We start from the raw sequence: 26,034 nt of genomic DNA on the forward strand, positions 1-26,034 counted from the left end.
TGGGCACCCGGTGAGCGGTTCCTGGAGGTTGTGGCCTTAGCAGGAGCAGGCCTTTTAGGGGCAGCTTTTCCAGCCTATAATCTGAAGAGAAGTACCCAAGGGAACCCTGAGGTACTGTTTGTCCCCCAAATCCTTGTCCCCCTCATCTCCATAGGGAGGGGGTATTTGAAGCACCCCAACAGACCATAAAGAGTTTGAGCTATATTAACGCCTCAACTGGGGAAGTGGGTGTAGGGCCAGGCTAAGCCCTCAGGGTGTGGATGGAGCTGTAATGGCATTCTCAAGATGCACTTGGGCTGTCAGATCTGTTGACTAATTTGGGCAAAACCTGACTCTGAAGTGTGTGTGCTTGTCACCAAATCCAAGTGCCATTGTGCTTCCAGTATGCAAACCAGGGATATGTGTGAACAAATCGACCACTTGGCTGGCACTGGTTTACCAGAGAACTTGTGGGAGGGAGCAGCGGGTGCTTCACTTCCTACCTCTACTCGGACAGGAAGCATTTTCATGTTCTATTTTTGGGTAGTCCAAGTGTTTCTGAAAGGACCCATTGCTGTCAATGCCCAGACCCCAAGAACCTCCTCAGCAGCTATTTGCCCCCCACTCCCACTTCCCCACCCCCATGTCCGAGGAGGTGGCCCTCCCAACTCTGGCCTCCCCCTGGACAGCATCCTACAGTTCATCCTGGACCTGCAGCTGGCAGTGTCTCAGGACAGGGCCTCTTCACCCTGACTGGGGGAGTGAGCAGTGCAGGGCCTCTGTGTGCCCCCAGTGAAGGGAGCAGGCCCAGGTGTGGTCCTGGGCTGCAAGGAGCCTGGGCTGGGCCAACTTGTAAATGCTGCCATCTCCTGGCGTATGGGCAGAAGGCTGCCTACTTCTAAGCTGGCCGGGCTGCCCTGAGTGCCTGTTTCCTGCCCAGCTCAACAGTGTCCATACTGACCTTGGTATGTCAGCTGAGGCGAGGGAACTATGGTCCAAAGGAGTTCGTCCCAGGTGAGGTTGCCAGAGGGGGCCACCCAGTGCTCCTCCAGGGACCTGCATCCTGACTGTGGCCCAGCTGGGCATCCATCTTCCTGGAAGCCTTCTCATAACCACACAGCTCCCAGAACACCTTGTTGAGCAGGTATCTTAATCACGGTCTCACTGGGTTCAAACCTCTTTAATTTTGCTTAGAAAATCCATTTTTGCTTGTTTTGTTTTATATTGTTTTTTTTACATCAGGAAACTTTTATTTCGCCCCATTGCCCCCAAGCCCCAGCAGTAATTCAACAGATTCCTCCAGTTTCTCTGGTCACTTTCCAATATTAAACTGTTTCATCTGTTTGAGTTAAAATGTTTTTGTCATAATTCAACTGCATAATTTTTCTTTCTTTTCAGAGTTGCAACAAATTTGGTGCGGCGCCTTTGTGAGCGAGGTAAGCGAGCTTATCTGAGCGGCAGGCCTGTGGTTCCTGGTGTGTGGCCTGAGGCCTGGCCTCCTTAGGATGGGCCCCGCAGCTCCCACTGGTGGGTGTTTCTGGGCTGTCTTTGCTCCCCCTTGTCTTAGGAGTTGGTGTTTTGGGGGTGCTTGCTGCATTCCAGGTCCTGTTCCAAGTTCTCATGGGGCAGGTGGCGCTATCACCCCCACACATTGGCGAGCAGCTGGGGCAGTGCTGGGTTCAGGATGGCTCTTGTGTCAGGGCGAGGGTGAGCCCAGCACTGGGGGCAGGAACCTTGGGCCCCGAGCCTGCTTTCCCCACACCCGCCTGTGAGAGCGCTGGGTGAGACCAGAGGCCTTGGCTTTATAAAGAAGCGTCCTCAGCTGCATGGGTTGGTGAGCTCACAAAGACCACGCGAGGCCCGCAAGGCTGCGCTCAGCATGGTGACTCCACAGTCCGTGGCCACAAACCCACCCAGGAGGGAGGGCACTGCAGAGGTGGGCTCCTGGGTGGACACTGGGGCTCACTGCTGTATCTGGGAGGCACTGGGCTCCCTGGGGAGCGGGAACCTGCAGGGCTCTGTGCTGGCACCCTCCCAGCCGGCCTGTGGCAGCCCATAGCCTCCAGGGCCCAGGTTGACATGGACACCTCAGTCAGGAAGAGCCGGTCTTGTCAGGGCTTCTCACCCCCACCACCGTCCCTGTTTGTTTGTCCAGAGACACCACCAGATGCCCTAATACTGGAATCTCCATTCACCAATATCCGTGAAGAAGCAAAAAGCCATCCGTTTTCAGTGGCAAGTAGAGATTTTATTAAAAATTAATTTAATTATTAAAATAATTACTATAGAATGTTAAAATAGCTCTAAATAAATAACTATAAAATAAAAAATTAATTATAAAAATTACGATTAAAATATTCTAATAAAATACAGATTTTATTAAAACTCAGTCCCTGTTTAGTTCTGGGCACAGGCTGGAGGCAGTGTAGGGGGCATGTTGTCACAGAGCCTTGCCCGTCTGCTGCCGTGGCTGTGGGATGCAGCTGGGCAGGGACCTGGGGTCCAGGGGCAGCCTCTCAGCAGTGGAATGGGTAGGCTGCACCCTCGCTTTCCAAGTCAGCTCTTGAGGATGGTGAAGCCTGAGTAAACCGACGTTGGAATTCCAGGCAACCAGGCCCTCACCCTGGAGCCTCAGCCTTGTTCTCAAAAGCCTGGCCTGGTGAGGGTCCCTCTCATCCTGGATGCCCAGGGTTTCCTCAGCTGGCCCGTGTTCTGGGGGAGCTCTGGGTCTGCTCACCTGTCCTGATCTCATCCTGGTGGCTGTCCCAGGTCAGAAGAGTCCTTTGTTTTGTTTTACCCTATTGATCTTGCCTTTCTCCAAAACCTTGTGCGGAAAAACGACTGTGGGTGCCCCTTTTCTCAGATGTGGCAGGACTAGTATCTGTTGGAAGTCTGGTTTCTCGGTTGGACTCTGGTTGCAGCCCTGAGGTGGGGCCATGTGCACATCAGCCTCTGCAGTGGCTGGGTGTCCGGGGCCTGGAGGGGTGAACCCTGTGTCCCCAGTGGCAAAGCCCATCTGGAAGCCTCCGGAGGAAAGTGATCCTGTGGCCTTTGGCACATGGTTGTGAGGGCGGGGAGGTGTGGTGCCACCCTGCATGTGGCTCTAGTTGTGGCTTCCATAGTCAGCCTGCTTGGAGGAGGGAGGTGACGTGGGCTGTGTGTCTCCTCTGCCTCGTCTTCTGTTCTTGCCTCTGTGTTCCCTTAGAGCCTGGTAGTTACGGACAGTGCTTTGAGAACCCTGCACTTTGACCTTTGCTTTCTGCGTGGATATTTTGATAAACACTCTGAAAACTCTCCCCATGTTGTCTTCAGATATATCGATACTTCCCTGGATTTGACTGGTTTTTCCTCGATCCTATTACAAGCAGTGGAATTAAATTTGCCAATGATGAGAAGTGAGTACCTGGGCCCCTCCTGAAGCTGTCGCTTGGCCCCGACTTTCTCCACTGAGCTCAGGCGAGAGCTTGGGTTGCAGGCAGTGCTGTACTTCCCCACCAGCCCCAGTCTTGCTGCCACTGGGAAGCGAAGCCCTCTTGGATTGGCAGCAGGCTGTTGCTGAAGGCTGAATACCTTCTCTAGAAACCTCATGTTAATGTCACAACAAAATATAGCACAGCAGAAACTCTCCTCCTTTTCTGAAGCAAGGACAAGAGGAGGACATGAACTTATGTACCACAAACAGCGAATGCCTGCTGAGGGTGCTGGGTGCATGTCTGGGGGCGAGCAGGCCCTCGGACCCAGGCACTGCACCAGGCCAAGACCACCGGGCTCCTGCCACCAGCTCATCAGGAGGGGTGGTCCAGGAGATACCCAGACCCCTTCTAGTCTTGGTGTCCTCTTACTCTGTTACACAGCAGCTGAAACAATTTGGATCTATTGAAAATTTTAATTTACTTGTAAATGTTTAGAGCTGGAGTGCTCTAAGATGTCATTTTCACCAAAGATAAAGTAGAAGGTATTGACTTTTGGCCAACAGACTCATAATAACATTCATTTGCAATAGCTTTTTTGGCACGCCTTAATTACTCAGTTTACAAATACTGTTTTGTAACTTTTAAAGAATATGTCTATTGAGGAAAATAATCATTTTCCATTTCCAGAAAATGTACAGGGGCCAGATTTTGGTGAATGGATTGAGCTCTAGATTTAAATTCACACTGTCACCTAGCTAATGAGGGCATTGGTGGTTCAGAGGTAGAAATCTTGCCTTCCATGCGGGAGACCAGGCTTTGATCCCCAGCCAATGCATCTCATGTGCAGCTACTGTCAGTGGAGGCTTCTGTGTTGGTATGATGACGAATAGGTTTCAGCAGAGCTTCCAGACTAAGGTGGACTAGGAAGAAAGGCCTGGTGCTCAACTTGGAAAAATTAGCCAGTAAAAACCTTACAGGTCACAACGATCTGATTCTCAGCTGATCACGGGGATGGTGCAGGACCAGAAAGCATTTTGTTTCATTGTACATGGGGTTGCCACAAGTTGTAGGCCAACTCAGTGGCAGCTAACAACAATCACCTAGCTAGAAGAGATGTTGATAGAAATAGCTAAGAAATCAACTTTTGGTTCTCTAGTAAAAAGAACCCAGCAGAATTCAAGACTGTTAAACACCACCAGGAAAACCTCCCCAAACCCAAATCGGGGTGTGGGAGAACCACACCCCCCCACCCTCGGCTCCACTGGTGTGTTTCTGTCTAGTCACACCCCCCCCCCCAACCGCAGTGTGAAGCACATCTCCTGCTCCCTGCTCATTCTGCATGCAGAGGATGACCCGGTCGTGCCCTTCCAGCTCGGCAGAAAGGTAAGTGTCCTGAGTTGCTGCTGCCCCTGGCCCGAGCAGGTGCCCAGAGGCCCCAGGCCTGGTCCAAGGGCAGCTGTCTAGGACTGAGCTCTTCGGCCAGGCTGGGCACAGGCAGGTGTGAAGGGTCCTGCTGCTGGAAGGGGCCCTTTGGGAGGAAGAGAGGGCAGGTGAGGCTTGTGCCAAGAGGATGCCCTCTGCGCTATGGGTGGGGTAAGGCGCCAGCACCTACAGCATGAGCCAGACATCTTCACGTGACCCCACAGCCAGGCTGCAGACACAGAGGGCCCTGTCCTGTGGTCTGCCATCAGGCTACTCAGGAAGGGTGTGGGGGGCCTGGTTCTGGGCTAGGGTAGGTGTGGGCAGCTGGTGCAGCCCACGAGAGAGAGAAAGCGTGAAAAAGGAGCGAACAGCTCCCAGGCTCCATGCACAGTCCCCATGGGGAAGAGCTTCCTGCGTGGGCAGAGCCCAGGCGGATGGTGGCACTCTGCAGAAGGGCTCTCCACCTGTTGGCTGGTGGGAGTGGGCCCCTTGATGAACGTTCCCCCCAACCCAAACGCTGTGGTCCCAAGTCAGTAGAGTTGATATGGAAACTTCTAGTCTGTCTCTTCCCTTTGGGACTGGACTGATACCAGAATAGCATGCTGTCTTTGAGCCATAGCCTTTGCTTTTACTGAATTTGGTTCAACTTTGCTACTAGAAATACATCTCCCCAGGACATAGGATTAGGTTTGTAGCCGAGAATGGGTTAGGTGAGAACCCTGCCTAGGACTTGAAAGTGGTCAGGGGCAGTGTTGAGCCCTAGAGGGGCGACGTCGACCCATGACTCGGAGCACTTCTGCCTCACAATGGGCTCCTCTCAAGCCCACAGGCGTGTGCATGTGACTGGGGTCTGGACGTGTAGACAAGAAACCTAGTAGACGCACAGTTCAGACCCGTGCAGCACTCAGCCGTGCGGGGAGGGCAGCTGAGGTGGGGACAAGTGGTCTGTATCTAGCTGGCCTCAGACTGGGGCACCCAGCTGTCTGAGTCCTTGCCCTTCTTCCCGTCCCCATGCTGGCACGCTGCAAGGGTTCGTTTTGCACTGGGGGCTCCTCAACCTCAGCACTCCCCTGAGCCAGGGAGCATGCAGCCTAGGAGCAGAGATGTAAGGCCAGACAGTGCTGAGAAGCCGCTCAGCTCCCTCCAGAGGCGCCCCTCATGGCTCTTTGGAGGAACCAGCCCCTGACCGGTCACTGTTTACGGGGAGGGATGCACACTAGGGTGCTCATCTCTGGGCTTTGACCCCTGCCTGCCCCTCTCCCCAGCTGTACAATATCGCCGCACCATCTCGAAGCTTCCGGGATTTCAAAGTTCAGTTCATCCCCTTTCATTCGGACCTTGGCTACAGGCACAAGTACATCTATAAGAGCCCCGAGCTTCCACGGATACTGAGGTGAGGTGCTCTCTGCTTGCCCAGGCTTCATCAACCCAGGCAGTCTGAGGGACTCACTGAGGCCTGGCAGTGGGGGCCTGCGGCCTGGGAGGTGGGGCAAGGAGCTGCAGCCAAACTGTTGAGAGGAGCCCCAGTGGGCCGAGTCACAGTAATGTGAGAGCCTCCCACTTTCCTACAGAGGGCTTTGAAAGTGCTTCCCCCACCCCCTAGGCCATCACACCATGGTAGGTGTGTCTGGTGGTCTCCCGGCTGTCCAGGCACACAGACACACACACATATACACGTGCACACATGCCTGTGTGGACCTGAGCCCAGAGACGCAAACCTCCACACAGGCGCACTTGTGCACACGCACACGTGCAGATGCACACACATGCACACATGCACGTATGCACACACTGGGTACCCCAGCTACGCCCCGGCTCAGGCCTCGGGTCCCTTCCCATATCTCTGAGGTTCCGTCCCTGAGCACACTGCAGGCTGCTGTGTACTGGCTGGAATCCAGGGCATGGACTGCAGCCTGGAGAGCCACTGGCCCATCGTGGGCCCAGGTGCAGAGCCCACGTGTGAAGGCGAGGCCTTGTCTGTGGGGACAGGGAGTGGAGTTTGGAATGGACCAGACGCCTGCCCTTCCCTTTGCCAAGCCCAGCTACGCCCGAGGAGCCTTTGTGTGGGGGCCGCTCCCCACACTTCCACCAGGGCACTACCTGGCCATAAGGCCCCCCCACTGAGGTGTGGCTTCTGCAAGGTCCTGGACCTCTTGAAGTGAGGTGGGGGGCGGGTAGTGAGAGCCCCCACCCCCAGGAGTGAGGGGCACGTGAGCCCTGTGAAAACAGTGGCTGCTGCCATGCTCAGGGCCGCCATCACCATCAGATCCGCATGCTTTGGTCCCCTCCTGAGGACATCCTTGCACAACTCCACTTCCAACCCGCTGCTCTCTGGCCACCTCTGGAAGTTTCTGGGGGCAAAGCCCATCTCACCGTGTGGACGTGGAGGCCCTAGTGCTTCCTGAGGGGACAGTGAAATGAAAGAGCATTGCATTGTGGCTGTTTCCCCGTTGTAAGAAGATGCATCACAGAGCATTTAGATCAGAGTATAGATCTGAAACAAAAACAGCCTATCGACCAGGCCTTTCCCCCATGACAGACGCTGCCAGTCCCATCCCCGACCTGGCCTTTCCCCCGTGTGACAGATGCTGCCAGTCCTGTCCCCAACCTGGCCTTTCCCCTGTGAGACAGACGCTGCCAGTCCCGTCCCCGACCTGGCCTTTCCCCCGTGTGACAGACGCTGCCAGTCCCGTCCCCGACCTGGCCTTTCCCCTGTGAGACAGACGCTGCCAGTCCCGTCCCCGACCTGGCCTTTCCCCTGTGAGACAGACGCTGCCAGTCCCGTCCCCGACCTGGCCTTTCCCCTGTGAGACAGACGCTGCCAGTCCCGTCCCCGACCTGGCCTTTCCCCCGTGTGTCATGTGCTGCCAGTCCCGTCCGGTTCACACTGAGCGCTTTTCTGATGCCTGGTCCTCTGGCTCCCTTGTGTGTGGCCTCTATGTGCTTCCGCCTGCTCAGATGGGCGGTTTGAGGATGGAGATGGTGGCACCTCTTGTTTGGGATCCTGCAGTGTGGCTTACGGAACTGCCTTGCTCTGCTCTAGGGAGTTCCTGGGGAGATCGAAGCAGGAACATCACCACTGAGGATTGGCTTCATAAAGGAAACATGGAGACCTCTGCCTCCACTACCTGGCCAGCTGGCACCCTGGGCCCTGGCATGCCAGCATCAGCATTGCTCAGGAACCTGGCATCTGGACACCCGAGGAAGCCCAAGCTGGCACCGGAGGTGTGGGCCTCCATGGATGATGCACTGGGGCGGGCACGCGGCCCCTCCCGCTTGCTGCCACTCAACTTGAGCCATTGTTGGGAAGGATTAGTGACAGGAGCGGGCAGCTGCCGCCACTGATCCCCCACTGATCCCCCACTGATCCGTGTGGCCGATCCCACGATCCTGAGCAGGCATGGAACCTGGACGGGGGCGCAGGGTCTCAGGACTGGGTGTGGGGTCTCCGGGTCCCTGCCTGAGCTTTCCCGCCCCTTCCCACCCACGCAGATGGACTCTGAGTGGTCAGCGCCCACCCTCTCCTGCTCAGCACACCCTGCTTGCCTCCTTGGCTGTCACCCCACCCCTCCGCCCCATGGCCCTGCTCACCCACCAGACTGAGGGTCAGGGTGGTAACCTGTACTTCTGCATTCCTCCCAGCTGTCCGTCTAACCTGGGCTTAGACTGAGCATTTATTTAAGAATAAACTTGTGGTGGTGGTCTTTCTTCTTCTCTGTGAAGCGAGACGAGCTAGCGATGTCTCCTGCCCCTCAGTGCCCTGGGGGGAGGCGGCATTGGCAGTGGCAGCTCGTGGAGGCATTGAGAGAGGGGCTTGTTCTCGTCCCCACTCCTCCACAAGACCCCAAGGTCCCACAGAGAAGGATGCTGTCTGAGGGTGGGCTATGGCTCTTCCCAGCTGACAGGTGGCACTTTTCTAATCCAGGCCTAAGTGAGGTGCGCTTTTTACCTTTGAACTTAGAAAAACCACCCCTCACACCTGAACGTCGGCCGTATGGTTAAGCGCAGTCTACCTACAGACATGCATATGACGAGTCCCTGGCCACTGAAGAAAGAATGTGCCGCTGGAGTGGGAGGAACTGTTTACCCAGTTCAGATTTCATGAAATACATTTATTTCCTCACTGGTGGTGTCTCGTTTGGCTTTTTGTAAAACCCACACTGCATGCACTGCTGCTGCTTTCGTCCAGCACTGGGACAGCTCTGAAGCACACGGCCTGCCCTGACTCCGCTCAGAGACCTCCATCCCAGGCATCAGGCCAGTTTTACACACCAAACATTAGGGAACATCTCAAAATGCCTCCCAAAGCCCAGGGTGGGGTGGGTTGTATAAATGCCTGCTTTTCTAGTCTGTCTACAGCTGACTCCTATCCGGGTGGTGTGTGGGGGTGTGTGGGGGTGTGTGTGGTGTGTGTCGGGGTGGGGGTGTGTGTGGTGTGTGTGTGTGGGTGTGGGTGTGTGTGGGTGTGTGGGTGTGTGTGGGTGTGTGTGGGTGTGTGTGTGTGGTCACGTCTTCCCTCTTCTCAGATCCCCGGACTGGCCAGCTCTCCTCCCCAGGCCGTCTGGAACATCACAAGACCAGAAGCTGACCGGGGCAGGCCTTGGCCTGCACTGCACGCCAGGCACAGCAGCTAGACCACTGAGCTTTTGTTTCTTGAAGGGTTGTGTCCAGTGTAGCAGCTAGGACTGGCTGTTGGACCCAAAGGCTGAAGCACCTGGGCACTACAGATGACAGGTCTCAGCTGCCTACCTTCCTAAAGAAGCCACCCTGGAGGTGGCTTTTGTCATTTGTCTTCCACTCCCGACAGCTAAGATACATGCAGTCTCCTGTCCGCTGCCTGTCACCAGCTCAGCTGTGCGTTGTACCGCAGAAGTGCCTCGGAGACATAGCCTCTCACTGGCATCCCATCAGCACTGGCACCGCTCTCTGCACTGGAGGCCTGGAGAGTCAATAATATGTGACTGCATCCACCTGTGGACTGTGCAGCCCTTCAGGAGAGACAGTGGGCTCTAAGGCTTGGAGCCAGCACAACAGTGCTCTGCTAGCTTGTTACCTCCGCGTCCCACACATGTGAGTACTCCATCCATCCCCACCACCTCAGAGAACTCTGTGTCCTCACACGACCCCGGCTCCATCTTCATCCTGGCCCTCTTTCCCTTTGCTGAAGTCTTTATCTGTTTAACTTTTTGCCTATGTGAGCTGCCTCAGACACTTTTTGTGGGGATAAGGCAGGATATAGAGAAAATAGAAGCCGTCGGCAGTGTTTTTTACAGCTGTGGGACAGGCAGGCTGAAGCTGAGGGGGCAGCCCCCAGAGGCGGCACAGAGGCAGCAGAAGCTGTGGCCACCTGTCGGCTCACCAGGCTGCTGCAAGACTCTACACAAACCCCCAGGTCTGGGCCGCTTAACTTCTACCTTGGTCCAAGCAACTAACCCTCATTGTTGGGTTAGGCCCCTTTGGTGGGTTGTGAAGTCAATCCATGGGGCAGTGGACCAGTGCATGAACAGAACGCATCAGAAGATGTGGGACGTCCGTCTTGTGGAGCTTCACAGCCATAGGATATGGCTCCCAGCCCCACAGGCCCAAGGCGCAGGAATGGGAAGTGGAGTCCCCAGCCTCCTTATCTGCCTGCTGCCAGCTTCAGGGATGTGCCAGCCCCCTAGGTCCAGGGTGGGCTGTGCCCCCATTGAGACCTGCAGAATGCCAGTCTCTGACCAATCAGAGGGGCCCCACGTCCACCCCCTGCATAGGTCCTCTGGATAACACTACCAGGTGCAGATCCCTGCTCTTTAGGCGACCTGCAGCTCTACAGGGGCAGAAGGGGGACCAACACAATTCACACCAGGAATCGGAATGCTTGCTTTTGATCCCCAACTGATGGCGTTCACTAAGCTGTTGACATAACTGCAGAAACGCCAGTGCTGGAGTACCTGGCTCAGTCCCACATGCGGCTGGCAAGATGAGACTTAATTTTCTGTTCTTACCCTGAACGACAGGCCGTGATTCAGTCCAATCCCCTCCCTACAAAGAAAGGAACTGGGGCCCAAAGACACACCTCGAGGCCTCAGGCTCCCCTGCCGGGCACTGAGAGCTCCACGTGGGTCCTGCAGGAGGGCCGCCCTCATCCCGACTCCCCATGTTCGTGGCTCTGCAGTTCTTGGGGGTCACTGTAGCCTCCAGCCAGCACCTGTCCCTGCTCCCTGTTGCAGTGAGACGCAGGACAGCGTGCCAGGAATAAAACGCAGACACACGACGGCCAGCCACGGGCAGAGATTTAATGTTGCTCACTTGGGGTGGGGTGAGGTGGGGGCAGTGACAGTGAGTGCTGCGGTAACAGCCACACACACCAGTCCAGTGGCGTGTGGGGCGCACGGGCCAACTAGGTGCTGTCAGGCACAGCCACAGCCAGAACTTGATCCCTCCCCTGAAAACACCCAGGGGCTCTGAACCACAGTACCCACAAGCAGTCAGGAGACCCCTCCCGCAGAGCCATCACACCATGTCAGGTGGCCCCAGGAGGGCGCACCTGGCCACTGTCCTGGCAGAGCTGGCCAAGGCTCCCCTCATGGGCCCACTCAGTCCCTTCTCCAAGCCAGGTTGTGTGCACTGGTAGGGGGTGGGCTCACGTGGCAGAGGCAGAGACCTGCTGGGCACCCAACCAGCAAGGACAGGTGGTCTTGGCTAGGGGATGGGCACGGACCAGCCTCCAGCCAGGTAAGAAACACACAGCCCTGCCTCCTTTGTTCAGGAAACTTAAAGAAGTACAATTTATAGCAACTAAAACAAGAAGAGGCCTCAGCTAGTTTCATTTCTTTGTGATGTTAACTTTGTTAACTTCTCTGTAAAAGTAGAACTGGGCTAAACCTGAATTACAACCTGCGCTGGAGGCCTGACAGACACGCCCCTAATGTTCACCCGGTCATCTGTGGTGTCCCTCATCTGTCTCGGCCCCCCTCCCCAGGACTGCAGTCCCCACAGCTGGGGCACACGAGCGCATGCAGCCCAGCGCTGACCGCCGGACTCTCCCCACTGCAGACGGCAAGAGCCCTGGACGGGAGCCAAGAGCAGGTGGGGTCAGGGAGGACACTCGCCCAGTCCAGACCTCCCTCCTCCCTCCACTGTGACACCCAAGTCCCACTGGCCAAGCCAGGGCTCCAGGCCATGGGGAGAGAGGCGGTGGCTGCTGGGCGGAACCCTCCCACCACGGGCCACCTCAGCCCTGTGCACCAGGCCAAATTGATTTTTTCTGCTAAGTAACTACCTTTTAGTTTTAAACATTAAAGTTTACATCTTTTAATGTCCCTTGACATGAAACTGGACGATACACTTCCTATTTAGCCACTAGCCTTACTGCAAAAAGGTGAAAATACTTTGGAAACAAAAAGTCTTAAAGGATGTGCCCATGTGGGGTCAGGGGTGTACTCCACAACAGTGGAGGAGGGTTGTCCAAATGCTCCCCCCGGCAGCTGCCTCTGTGGTGAGGATGGGGTGTGCTTATACTACGGTTTCTAGTTCTGTATGCTGTATGTGTTTGAAATTTTCCATTATCGACTTCCCCCACTCCCACCCCTCACTCAGGTGCAGAGCCCTGGACAGAGGTGGCAGAGCTGGGCGCTCAGCATAGCCACCTGCCACAGACCCAGGGTCCAGAGGCTTAAAATCAAAGGCATTCAAGCTCAGCAAGGTGCTTGCGGGGTTTCTGGAGAAGCCACGGCCACCCTCTGCACACTCCCTTTTGCTGAGAACCCGTGAGAACTTCATATGCCCCACGTACTTCTCCCTCCTTGCCCTACCCCTGAGAACCCACGGCCCCCCCCAGGAAACAGCAGTGAGAAAAGCAAGGACCACTGGCTGCTGGCCAAGTGCTGGGAACGCTGCATGAGAGCCCAGGAGTGGATGGGGGCCCAGGAGTGCACGGAGCTCGTGAGTGGACGGGGCCCGAGTGGACAGGGTCTGGGAAAGGATAGGAGCTGTGAGTGGGGAGACCCCAGGAGTGGACAGGGACATGGGAACCTAGTCCTGGGGAACGTTGGGCAGGGGGATCTTCAGGTCCAAGGGCTCTGCACCCCAGATGTCCCGGGCATACTCTGTGATGGTCCTGTCACTGGAGAACTTGCCTGAGCAGGCGATGTTCCAGATGACCTTCTTAGTCCACTCCTTAGGGTCCTGTGGAGGGAGTAAGACGACGCCAGTTAAGCTTTGGTGTTACAGGACCAAGGGCTTGTAATGGAATCTGCATTTACAGAACTGTATGACCGTGCCACGCAAAGCGTCACTACTCACTGGCCCAGCAGATTCTGCTAATGCCCTATCCACGGACCCTGCCCACTGCACTGCACCCTCTGGGCCAGCCTCCCCAGGCGTCCCCAGTCTCTGCAGCCCTGGCAACACCGGCACGCCTTGAGCCCCCGACACCCCCATGGTCTGTTGCCCTGATAGGGCCGTGGCTTAGGAGTGGAGGCCGTTCCTCAGACCCCACGGTGGGCAAACGCCGTCTCACTGCCACTGATGCTCTGGGCTGGTGGCTACTCTGGGGCCAAGGAAACTGCATGGTGCTGGGCGAGGGGCAGTGCCTGGGGCCAATGCTGGCCCCTCCAAATCACAGCACACCAGCTGCAGGGCTGCTGAGATGGGCCAGGGTAGACTACAGCCCGACAAGTAGGACCAGGACGCGCGGACACTGCAGGCACAGCATCACAGGGAGGTGACCACGTCTACATCCATGATATGCTCAGAGCTTGCTGAGCCCCTGACGACTGCTCTGGGGCCACAGGCTGAACTGGGACTTCCCCAAGAGAGCCCAAGGCCTGCAGGACACAGGTCCTCCCAGCAACTGTCCCCCAGGCCACCCCCCATGGGGCCCAGGGATGTTACCCGGTACAGCTGATCCACCTTCGCCTGACACTCCATATAGGCCTCATAGTCTGCAAACACCTTGAACCTGCAACAGGAAAGAAGGCTGTGCCCAGCAGCATGCACCAGGGTGGGGACTGTACGGGGAGGCAGCTAGCAAAGCCCACACGAAGTGAGAGCAGCCAGCAGGCTGGCCCTGCCCTGAACCCCAGGGGCGCCCGGGCTGCAGGTGGAAGCAGGAGGTAGGCGCACTGAAATCTGCCAGGACGTGTCCTACCAGCCTGAGCCAGGCCGATCTGGCCACAGGAGCTTTTCTGTAAGCAACATTTATGTCTTGGGAAGGTAACTTTATGAGGCAGGCAGAGGCCCTGAGTAACAGCATTTCCAGCCACGTACCGACCCTTAAGTCTACCTGGGCCGAGCACTAAAAACACAGGAAAGATTTCATTTTCTGGTATTCTGGACTAAAAGCAGGCTTTAAGAAGATGGAAACACACTTTGTTTACTGCGGAGTCAGAAATACAATTCATAAAATCGTTTTAAGTTCTTCCTTCATCACAGACCTCAGCCAGGTTCAAGCCTCTGACCCAGATATACATGTATGTGCGTGCGTCAGAGTGTGTTCAGTGCCGCCCGTGGATGTATGTGTGTGTGTGCTGTGTATAGTTATGATCTGGTCAGCTGAAACCAGCTGATAACACAGTCATCAAAAAGCAATAGACGATGGTGATGGTGGCACAAACTAGTGAGTAAGATTAATGTCACTGAATGGGATGCTCTAAAATAATTAAAATAGCAAACCTGTTGCTACATGTATCTGACCACAGTAAAATAAGTTTTAAGAAAAGCAATAGACAAAACAGTGGTCAAAAACTAAACCAAAAGAAACAGAGTAGAAGACAGGTTACTTCTCAGCGTGAGCCCAATTCAACTTCTGACTCGGAGGGGAGTAAAGAGCTGTCATTAGACAGCAAAACAGCACTACCGGCCTGCTGGCGCAGCGGGTAAGAGCTCGGCTGCTAACCAAAAGGTCGGCAGTTCCAGGCCACCAGCCGCTCTTTGGAAACTATGGAACGGTGCTAGTCTGTCCTATAGAGTTGCTGCTGAGTCGGAACCAACTTGAAGGTTTAATGGGAGAGAAACCTTCACGTTAACTACAGCGTAGTAAGAACTAACTGCATTATAATGTCACTGTCACAAGTTAGTTCTGTTTTACCACTGGGCACCTCTCACCACCCTCCCCACCCCACTCGCCTCCCAAAGTTTTCCCGAAAACCTTCCTGCCTGCCTTCCCTCTTGGGCACAAGTGCTCATGGTCACTGAGATGCTCCCAGCCCGAGACCTGGGCAGCACCCAGCCAGTACTATCGTGCCACCTCCTTTGCCCATCACACCCGCTCCCCAGGTCAGCCACTGTCAGCTCTGCATTGGCTAAGCGGTGGCCCTGGCTGAGCTGTGGCCCTGGATGCTGGTTGGCTGAGGCTTTGCCCAATCACGGCATTCTGGGGACAACAGAGTCTTGCAGTCCCTCCAAACACAGTGGTGCTCAGACCCTGGGGAGGGCCACATGGCAGAGTACAGCGACGAGGCCTGTGTCAGGCCCGAAAGGGGCTGGCTCCCACCTGTCATGGTTCATCAGCATGTTGACAACATCCCTGAAGCAGTCAGGCTCCCTGGGAGAGAAGAACCCACTGCCGATCTGATCCACCGCCTGCCTCAGCTCGGGGAGGCGGTCATAGTACTCTCTGGCGTTGTACCTGTGGGGACCAGGTCACAAGTCAGCATGGGCATCCCTGAGCGGGAGCCCCCAGATGCTCCCCCAGGCTCAGGGCCTGCGGTGCCGGGGCGGCAGCCACTGGCAACAGGTGGCCTCTGAGCACTTGAGAGAGGGCTGCTGGAACTGTAATGTGCTATGAGCGCAAAATTCACATCACCGGCTGTTCCTGCTTTTCACAAAACTGTCCTAGAAAATGTACGATCCCATGTGTGACCCACGTGGTCCCTCTGCTGCAGAGGGCTGCTCATGACTGGTGTCCTGTGAAAATGCAGGCAGAGCTTTCAGGCTCACATGCCATACCCACAGCCCCCACGTCTGGGTCCCTGCACCTGCATCCCCACCCCTGCAGCCCCCACCACTGCACCGCACCCCCCGCCGCCTGCTGTGTGGGGCAGGGTTTGAGAACAGCCCCTCAGCTGGGCCTGTGAAGATGCAGAGGGAACACAGGCAAACGAGACAAGCAGGCCCACGCCATCAGCTCAGGAGACTGAAGGGACATGGACAGTGTGCCTGGGGCCCAGACAGAAGCAGAAAGCATACTGAGTGGGGGTGGGGTGGCATGGGAACGGGGCACAGGACAGAGCTGTGAGGCTCTGGGCAACATTCACATTTGCGTTTCGCCTGGCTGGTGTCCGAGGCCTCACCAACTCTCTCCAGTGTGTAGGCAATTAGACAGAACTGCCTTTGCTTGTCTTTTCAACTCTCACTCAGGATTAGGCCAGGCCGGGCTCCTCAAGATCAAGGTCATGAAGCACAGGGAGCATGAGGAGCTGTCACAGGCTGACGAGGCTGGGGAGACGTGACAGGCACATGCAGTGCAGTCCGGACTGGGTCCTGGCCCAGAAGATGACATTGCTGGGGATGGGGACCTGGGGGTCTGGAGTGTGGTTAACGATGTTGGCGTCTTGGTCCCAACAGAGAAGCAGGTGATGCCAGGCACAAACGGGAGATTAGGGGCAGCACCGGGACCTGTACTACCTCTGCAACCTCTCCAGAAACCTAACTTACTCCAAAACAGAAAGGTCATTAAAAAGCCCAGGGAACCTCAGCAGCAAGCAAGCCCAAATCTCCCAAGTCGGCCGAGTACCCTCCAGCCAGAGAAGGTCCCTAACTTTGACTCCAGAGATGGGGTGTCATCCCCCTGTGGCCAACGAAGGGAGCCTGGGAGCCACCTGCCCCGCACCACGGTCCCAGCCACCCTCCAGTGACCAGAGGGACGAGGGGCACTATGTGCGCTTCAGCGTGTTCACTGACAGGCCAGTTTGAGAAACCCAGTCTGAGCACAGCGTAGTCAGCTGTCAGAGCAGCACAGGAGCGGCCACGTCTGAAGCCGGCCATCCCCGCGTGCCAGGCCACCCCCGCACTACCCACCCAGAAAGGCATCTTCCCAAGACCCCATCCCACTCCCCCACCCCCACAGGCCCAGGCGGGGCACGGGGCACATACCCACTCCGGTCCAGCGCTTCCACCTCCTCCACCCGCATGCCGAAGATGAAGAGGTTCTCCTCCCCCGCCTCCTCGGCCATCTCCACGTTGGCGCCATCCATGGTCCCGATGGTGAGGGCCCCATTGAGCATGAACTTCATATTGCCCGTGCCTGAGGCCTCAGTGCCCGCAGTGGAGATCTGCTGTGACAGGTCTGCAGACGGGATCACTGGAGCAAGCACAGGATGGTGGTCAGACCCGCACCCACCTCCTCGGGCATCCTGGGGTGCTGCCCTGCTCGATAAGCTACAGCAAAGGTCCCTCTTCGCCTCCCGAAACAGACGGCAACCACCCCGAGACTGATGGTGCAGGAGGTGCCACCAGGTCACCCCAGGAGACAGCCAGAGCCCTTCCAGGCACCACCCCACCGCACTCCAGGGTTGGGAACCAAGAGGTCAGCCCCCTCCCCCATCTTGCCTTTACAGGCTCCTTTCTTGATCCAGGGCAGCTGAAGAAAAAAACCAAAACCAAACCCATTGCTGTCAAGTTGATTCTGACTCAGAGCAACCAGAAAGGACAGAGTAGAACTGCCCCACAGGATTTCTAAGGAGTGCCTGGTGGATTCGAACTGTCAACCTTTTGGTTAGCAGCCTTAACCACTACGCCACCAGGGTTTCCAGCTGAGGAAAAGGGATCCAAAATAAAGCCTCTTATGGAGAAGCCTCCCAGATGGCAAAGGCCCTTTATTCTAGAACCTTCCAGGGACCGTGGCCAAACCAAAGTCTGGTGGGGCCCCTGGGTCCTGTTCTGTTGGTGTTATCATTCCTTTTCATCCTGACGTGACTTATGTCTTCATCAGCCGTGAGGCTCCTACAGAACCAAAGGACTAGAAAGCGTTCACCTTACTATGTGTGAGCGTTACTCTGCAGACCAGATGTTCTGGCGACTAAGAAGGGGGTGTCCAGTGTTCCCCATCAGCCACCAGCCACTGACACTATGACCCACGTGCAACAGCCAGGCATGGGGTCCTCCCTGTGGACCCCTGAAGCCCTTGCTGGCACAGAAAGGCAGCTCTGGCCCGGTCCCAGGACTGGCCACGCCTGCCCAGGGGCACGCTGGCCACGCCTGCCAAGACACAGCACCCTCAGCTCACTGCACAGCTCCCCTTCTGTGTCCCCAGCCTGGAGGCTAGAGCTTGGAGCCAGCCCTTATTGAAAGGGGACATAGCCTGATCCAGGAGCAGGATAAGACGCTGGTGTTCCCTGCCCTCCAGGCTGCAGAGCCCAGCAGGAAGCCAGAAGGAGGCCCAGCCAGCTCTAAGATGAGGGGGGTGCATCCCAAGCAGTTGAGAGGGCCGTGTGAGACACTGTATGTGAAGTTCAGCGAAGGAATAATCAACAGCACCAAAGTTCCTGGCCAGCCCCTGCCCAGCAAGGCCTGAGTGCACCTCAAGGACCACCACGCCCAAGGCTGCCCAGCAGAGCAGCATGGCCACGACACAAGACCTGGATGGACCCGCACATCCCTGACATGGAGCCGCCCCGGAAGCAGCACTGGCGGCATCACTCTGCCTGGTGCACACAGGCCTGGGCACCACCGCAGGAGGCCAGCACAGGCGGCCCAAGCTCGAGCCCACCACTGGTTGGGCAAACCGCTCTGCTGCCAGGACCCCAGGAGCCACCGGTTTAGCAGGACATCTGGAACGAGTGTGTTCCCAGGCACCTCCTCGGGGCTGCAAGACATCTCCTGGGCCCTAAGGACCTGCCTCAATGTGACGAGCACAGGCCATCGTGAAAGAACAGTGTGCCTACGGGCAGCCAGGCCAGCAGCAGGAGAGGCAGAGAGGGGGCTGCACACTTCCACTAGCCAGCTGCATGGCCTGCCAGCAAGGGGGCTGGAGCCCAGGAGTGGAGGCGGGGCAGAGGGCAGCAAACCAAGTGCGGCAGTGAGGAAGTGCAGAGGGGAGGGCGCCTGGTCTGAGAACCATTCTACCTGTGGCACACACAGGTGCTCTCGGCAGGACGGAGCACCCTCACCCAGCTTGGTGCTCCACTGGAGGCCTGTCGTCCTGATTGGACCCCCCCCCCGCCCCCCCAACTCGTCCCCAGGCAGGGCAGGCCCGTCTGTGAAGGCCTTGTGCATACCTTTCTCTGCCAAGGACACACGGTAGTTCTCTAGGAAGATCACTTTGAGCCTGTCACCTACAACGGGGTCGTGGTTGATGACATTGCTGATGGATGTGACCAACTTGATAATCATTTTGGCCATGTGGTAACCAGGAGCTGCCTGGAAGAGGAGGTCAGCATAAAAGAAGGTGCCAGGGTCAGCATCGTTCTCACGGGTCCCTGGGAGAAGGCCCAGCTGCTGTGAGGGCCACGTGGTGGGGCAGGAAGGCTGTGGCCTCCAGGGACACTGAGGCAGTGCTCTCATGTGTTTTGCACATGATTTGTCAGACAGCCCCTGCCCTAGGCCACTCGGGGTGAGGCCCCACACTCGTCCTTCACGGGACCTGAAGTACCTCAGGCCAACTGTGACACCTTAGCCTCTGCCAGGTACTTCCTCAAGTGTGACTTCTGACTGCAGTGCGGTTTCCAGAAATTAGGAGAAGAAAGAAACAAGGGTCTCTAGAACTGCCAACTCACGGGAAATCCGGGGAACCCTGGGCGCATGACACCTCAGAGGGCAACCGCAGCGCGTGGGGACAGACCACCTAGCTTCCTAGCATTCAAATGCCAAGAAAAGCAAGAGGGAGACGTGGAGGGGAAGCTGTAGACTACAAGACTTATGAGACATCTGCCAGCCTCCACGTGAGGCCCTTAGTTGGCCCCTTATTCAAACAGCTACAACTACCTGTGACTTTAACACGAGTGTGGCCGTGGACACAGACTGGAGTGTCAGGGACATGGGTGACGACAGCACTGGGTGGTTCTGTTTACAGAGTCCACATCTAGTGTGGTTTTGGAGGACAGCATCCTTCCGTGAGGATGTGCGATGCAGTGTTTGGGGTAAAGTGTCAGGATGCTGTGACGTACCCTGAAACAGGGTGGCTACACCGGGGGAGATGATGCAAGCATGGCACGATGTAAGACTGCAGAATCGGGGGTAGCTTCATACATTTCTGCAATTTTGTCTACTTTTCTCTGAGTTAGAAATTCTCATAAAGAGTTTTTTGAACTTTTTATAAAGTCCGTACCCTTTAGAGGTACGGAAACACTGACAGGTGAAAGGATGTGGCATCTAGGATTTGCCTCATGACTCTGGGGGGAGGTACAAAGCAGGAGCTGCTGTTGGGCTGGGGACGGGTCCACAACTCCTGCACCTGGTGTCTTATACACAGTGAACCGGAGCACAGGGCATGCTAGCAGTCCACTGAAGCCAGACTGCCACGTGCCTTGGCTGAGGGCTGGAGCGCCTGGTAGAACCTGGTCTGTCCGACCCTCTGTGGCCACTGAGGCAGACCAGCCTTCAGAAACCAGCTGCACTCGCGGATCTTCTGTGTTGCTGGATGAGGACCAGGGTGCAGGGGTAGTGGTGGAAGGACTGAACGCCAAGGACTGGCCTGCCTGTCCTTTATGGCAGTATGCTGGGATTACGTATCAGCTCTAGGATTCCAAGAGTGTGCCGCATTAAATAAAATGGAACTAAAAGCAAGCTGGGCTCCAAGTCACCCACACTGATGGACAGAACAGCCACACTGCGCCTGCGTCCACCTGGGACACAGCTGCTCAGTGCTCCAAAGGGGCTTGCCTATGACATGGACAGAGGCAGCATGCACACAGCACTGTGCCCACCTGTGGTGGAGGGTCTGGCAAGCCCTGGGGGACCAGCTTGGCTGTTAGAGTCAGGGAATGGTCCCGTCAAACCTCCAAGTCAGTGGAGGTGGGATATCCCCTCAGCCCCCCAGGCCCCAGGCCCCAGGGGCAGGTGGTCTCTGCACTGATGCTGCCTACCAGGCACAGCTGCCCTCAGCATCCTGACCCCTGGGCCGCTGTTCCAAGTTCTGCTGACCCACCAAAAAGCTTACAGGCCACCCGCCAAAGCGTGGGTGGTGGTTTGGGCCAATCTCAGAAAGGAGGGCCACAGGAAATCACTCACCTTTCCCCCAATCATGACAGTCCTGGGCACAAAGGAGTTTGTTGGGTCTTTCCTTATTCCTGCAGACAAAGGAGATCCAGTGAGGCACCAAACCCCCACCCACACCAATGCCCAGGGCAGGAAACTCCATGTGCCCACCTACTGCAGTGGTTGGAGGCCCTGAGACCAAGACCCAGAGACGCAGTGGGCGACAGGTCCACATGTGACAGACTGTCCACCCTGACTCTGTGCTTCCTCCAGGAGGGCCTGGAGCCTTCAACGGGACCCTGACTCTGTGCTTCCTCCAGGAGGGCCTGGAGCCTCCAGTGGGACCCAGACTCCTTGTGCTTCCTCCAGGAGGGCCTGGAGCCGCCAGCAGGACCCTGACTCTGTGCTTCCTCCAGGAGGGCCTGGAGCCGCCAGCAGGACCCTGACTCTGTGCTTCCTCCAGGAAGGCCTGGAGCCACCAGCGGGACCCTGACTCTGCTTCCTCCAAGAGGGCCTGGAGCCGCTGACTGGCAGGACACAGACTCCTGGCGCCACTGTCTCAGCAAACACCACCCTCACACCGTCTCAGAGAAGTGCTGCAGCCTGACTCCGGGTGTGGGCACTATTACTCAACACCCTTGAACAAGACAGCACTCCTGTTAGACTGTACTTTAGGCATGTTGCTCTGAGTATAGGGAGAGACGCAGACGACCTTGGGATGTGGTAATGGGGCCGTCGGCACTCGGGGGATTAGACAAGCCTCTAACTCCTTCACACTCTCTCTTAGAACCTGGGTCACAAGCCCCCAACTCCCCACACTCCCCATCAGGACCTGAGGACTCCCACCACAAGGGATCTCAGGACTGTGCTAGCATGGTGGGTCCACCTCAGCCTCCCCAAGCCAAGGTAGTCCTTGCCAGGTCAGGATTTTCAGATTTTTGGGGTGGGGGCTAAGCAAAAATGGGGTGCATCAGCTCCGGCTAGCTGCTCACCAAGGAACCAGGCCCCCCGACCACAGACAGCCAAGTCGCGGCTTGTTTCTAACATCTGACTTCCGGTTCCAGCAGGAACATGGCTGTCTCTTAATTTGAACCTCCCCACGTCCAGGAATCACACAGAATAACACGGAGAATAGAAAAAAAATAAATAGATAAAATAAAAACACAAACTATATTTTTACCAAAACTAGGAAAGAGGAACAGTGTGCCAGCTCCTACTAGTTTGTAAATGCCGCCAAGTCACGTGCAGGCAGCGGCCAGTGCCAGGTCACAGAGAGAGCTACTGCTGGTAGCATGGGGTTCAGGGGTCTCCCGTCCTCCTGGGAGTAGGTGCCGGGAGTAGCTGGAGGGCCAGAGGCAGGGGTGGTGTAGAAGGAGCCCCAGGAGCCAGGGGCAGATCTCAACAGCACCTCTTCTACAAGTGGTCAGCCCTTCGAAGAACAGTTTGGACATCCTGTCACCTGCGACTGACAAACAGAAGCCAGGACTGGTGAGGGAGCCTCCTGCACCGGGCCAGCCTTGGAGAGACGGAAAGAATGTGGCCAGAGAGGGGCCACTTTTTGAAGAGACAGTGATTTGACATTGTAAAAGGAGAGCTTCAAAACCTGGAAGCTTCCCTGGAGCTTCACCTACCCCCCAGGAACGATCTACTCACAGTCCAGGGGAATACAACTCACTCCAATACGAACAACAAAAATAAGGGCATGCAGTTTCACTACAGACAACAAGAAGTGAAGCCTGCCTTTCAGCTACCACAGACCTGCGGAAGATGACAGGGCCAGGACTCAGCCCTCAGGCAAGAGGACCAAGGAGCCTGGGACAGAAGGACTGGCAGAGCACAGGACAGAGGGAAGGAAGAACTGTTGTACAGATGTATGGCCTAATGACAGAACCAAAGAAGGAAGAGACACAAAACACGTAGCAAGAGACACAGCAAACAGGAAAAAGAGAAACCAACAGACAAGAAGATAGGTAAAGAAAATCAATCCTAAACCAGCTGGAGCCCCAGAAGGAGAAAACCAAAACAAGAGGGCCAAACACTTTAAAACATACTTCAGGAAAACCGTCTTGAAATAATACAAGATACCAATCAACACATTCAAAGAGCAACCTGAGTATCAGGGCAATTGACCCACAATGGTCAACAAGAAGGCAGGGCCTAGGAGACCCAGGACAGGCAGCAGGAGCAACTCCCTTATGAGTGAGAGAAAATTAGACAGTGCCAGACTTCTCCACACCAACATCCCATCCTCAGACAGTGGAGCAACACCTAAAAGACACTTTCATGGATTGAACTGTGTCCCCAAAAAATATGTTAACTTGGCTATGCCATGATTCCCAGTATTGTGTGACTGTCCACCATTTTGTCATCTGATAGGATCACATCTCTATGATGTTGATGAGATGGGATTAATGGTAGTCATGTTAATCAGGCAGGACTCAATCTACAAGATTGGATAGTGTCTTGAGTCAATCTCTTTTGACACATAAAGGAGAGAAGCAAGCAGAGAGACATGGGGACCTCATACCATCAAGAAAGCAGCACCAGGAGCAGAGTGCATCCTTTGGACTCAGGGTTCCTATGCAGAGAAGCTCCTAGACCAGGGGAAGATTGATGACAAGGACCTTCTCTCAGAGCCGACAGAAACAGAAAGCATTCCCCTGGAGCTGGCACCCTGAATTCGGACTTATAGCCTCTTACACTGTGAAAGACTAAACTTGTTTGTTAAAGCCACTCACTTGTGGTATTTCTAGATGACTAAGACAACACTCAAGGAAAGAAAGTCAAGTCAAAAATTTAATATTCAGCCTTGAAATTGTCCTCCATGTTTAAAGGCTACAGACTGTTACGAACAAGCAAGACTTCAGGGCAACACTGTCCACACAAGCCATTACGTTCTAAAGGACAGACTCTAGCCAAGAGGGGTGGGTGGGATGGCCTTGACCAAAGGACTGGTGGTGACTATGCAGCAGATGTGTCCGCTGACAGACCAAAATAAAGACAGAAATAAGGGAAGCAGGGCAAAGTGTAAATGTCATGTGCTCTAACTATGGAGGAATGGTGCGTGCACACACACGAGGCAAGGAGGAAGACTGGTGGAAGAATACGTTTGTTGACTGCTTTATCTGAATAGCTGGGAATCGCAGGGTATCATTAAAAGCTAACACATCATTATAATCGGAACAACCAGAATGGGAATAATGAGAATGTTCACACATCATGAAGAATGTAACCAATGTCACTGAACAACTTGTATAGAAATTGTTGAACCTAAACTGCTGTGTAAAACTTCACCAAAAACACAATAAAACATTATTTAAAAAAAAAAAAAAAAAAGCTAATACATCATCATCAACAAACGGAAGCAATAACCTACAGATTAGAAGAAAATTTTGAGGAACCATATATCTGACAAGGGTTTAATATCCAGACTATATAAAGAACTCCTACAACTTTACAACAAAAAGATAAATAACCAAATCAAAAAATGGGCAAAGGACTTGAATACAGATTTTACCAAAGAGGATATTCAAATGGCCAAGCACATGAAAAGATGCTCAGTGTTGTTAGTGATTAACAAAAAAAAACCCCAAACCCGTTGCCATCGAGTTGATTCCAACTCACAGCAACCCTATGTATACACAGTAGATCTGCTCCATAGGGTTTTGGCTATAATCTTTATGGAAGCAGATCACCAGGCCTTTCTTCCACGGTGCGACTGGGTGGGTTTGAACCACCAACCTTCAGGTTAACAGTCAAGCACAAATCTTCCGTGCCACCCAGGGACCTCATTAATCATCGCTGCTGTTGTTGTCAGCTGCTGTTGAGTCGGTCCCTGACTATGGCAACATTATGTGTACAGAGTAGAACTGTTCCATAAGGTTTTTGTGGCTGCAAATCTTTATGGAATCAGTTGGCAGGCCTTTCTTCCATGGAGCTGCTGGGTGGGTTAGAACAGCCAACATTTAGGCTAGCAGCTGATCACAAACTGCTTGCACCATCCAAGCTCCTTTATTAGTCATTGATAAAAAACAATCCAAACTTATTGCCATCTAGTTGATTCTGACTTATAGCGACCCCACAGGACAGAGCAGAGCTGCCCGATAGGGTTTCCAAGGAGTGGCTGGTGGATTTGAACTGCCTACCTTTTGGTTAGCAGCTCTTAACCACTGCACCACCAGGTCTCTCATTAGTCATTGGGGAGATGCAAATCAAAACCACACTGAGATACCACCTCACCTCCACTAAAATGGCTATGATTAAAAAACAGAAAATAACTATTGGTGAGGATGTGGAGAAATTGGAACCCTCATCCACTGCTGGTGGGAATGTAAAATGGAGAACAGACTGGAAGATCCTCAAAAAGGTGAACACAGAACTACCATATGACCCCGAATCCCAGTCCTAGATACACACCCAGAAGAAGTGAAGACAGGAACACAAACAGAAACTTGTATACTTTTCATAATAGCTAAAAGGTAGGAACAGCCTAAATGTCCATCATGAACGGATAAACAAAATGGAGTACATACACACAATGGAATATTCCTCAGCCATAAAGGGAAATGAAGCCCTGATACATACTACAACATAGATGTACCTTGAAAATATTATGCTGAGCGAAAAAAGTCACTCACAAAAGGACAAATATATGATCTCACTTAACTATCCAGAACAAATAAAAAAAGTTTATTAGTGGTTTCCATGGGAGAGAGGGAAAAGAGAGAGGGGGAGTCATTGTTTAGGGGGAAAGTGAGTTTCTGTTAAGGATGGTGAATAATTTGGAAAAGGATAGCGGTGACTGTTGTACAACGTGATGAAAGTAATCAATGTCACTGAATTATGCATGTAGAAATTACTGAAAAAAATGCAAAATAAATTGAATTGGCAAATGTTATGTTATATATATTTTATACCATAATAAAAAATTTCTTAAAAAGTTGATCCCTTACACAACAGAGGGTTCTGGACAGAGCCAGTGAAGGATGTAGAGCATAATTCTAACCCACAAAAAGACCAGATTTACTGGCCTAAAGGAGACTGGAGAAACCCCGAGAGTATGGCCCCCAGACACCCTTTTAGCTCAGTGGTGAAGTTACCTCTG

The 26,034-nt window shown here is 54.6% G+C and overlaps 2 protein-coding genes across 4 annotated transcripts in view; one reads left to right on the forward strand and one right to left on the reverse strand.

Annotated features, from left to right (window-relative positions):
• ABHD12 (abhydrolase domain containing 12, lysophospholipase) overlaps positions 1-9,006 on the forward strand; it is a 141,534-nt gene extending 132,528 nt beyond the window's left edge. Inside the window, exons 8-13 of the mRNA XM_004376468.3 lie at positions 1,378-1,415; positions 2,135-2,214; positions 3,292-3,374; positions 4,697-4,775; positions 6,080-6,207; positions 7,858-9,006. Coding sequence (XP_004376525.1) covers positions 1,378-1,415; positions 2,135-2,214; positions 3,292-3,374; positions 4,697-4,775; positions 6,080-6,207; positions 7,858-7,897 — 448 coding nt within the window. The 3' untranslated portion in view covers positions 7,898-9,006. The remainder of the gene's footprint in view (positions 1-1,377; positions 1,416-2,134; positions 2,215-3,291; positions 3,375-4,696; positions 4,776-6,079; positions 6,208-7,857) is intronic.
• Positions 9,007-11,078: 2,072 nt separating this feature from the next.
• PYGB (glycogen phosphorylase B) overlaps positions 11,079-26,034 on the reverse strand; it is an 89,560-nt gene continuing 74,604 nt past the window's right edge. For 2 of the 3 annotated variants that reach the window (XM_023731364.1, XM_023731365.1), the window contains 6 exons: positions 20,964-21,022; positions 19,013-19,154; positions 16,890-17,097; positions 15,289-15,423; positions 13,689-13,755; positions 12,828-12,980 (listed from right to left, as the gene is read on the reverse strand). In XM_023731364.1, coding sequence (XP_023587132.1) covers positions 12,828-12,980; positions 13,689-13,755; positions 15,289-15,423; positions 16,890-17,097; positions 19,013-19,154; positions 20,964-21,022 — 764 coding nt within the window. Of the gene's footprint in view, positions 12,981-13,688; positions 13,756-15,288; positions 15,424-16,889; positions 17,098-19,012; positions 19,155-20,963; positions 21,023-26,034 lie in introns of all 3 variants that reach the window. The other variant, XM_004376407.2, reaches the window with a different exon arrangement.

This window comes from Trichechus manatus, unplaced genomic scaffold (genome assembly GCF_000243295.1).
Source record: "Trichechus manatus latirostris isolate Lorelei unplaced genomic scaffold, TriManLat1.0 scaffold00042, whole genome shotgun sequence".
NCBI classification, from domain to species: domain Eukaryota; kingdom Metazoa; phylum Chordata; class Mammalia; order Sirenia; family Trichechidae; genus Trichechus; species Trichechus manatus.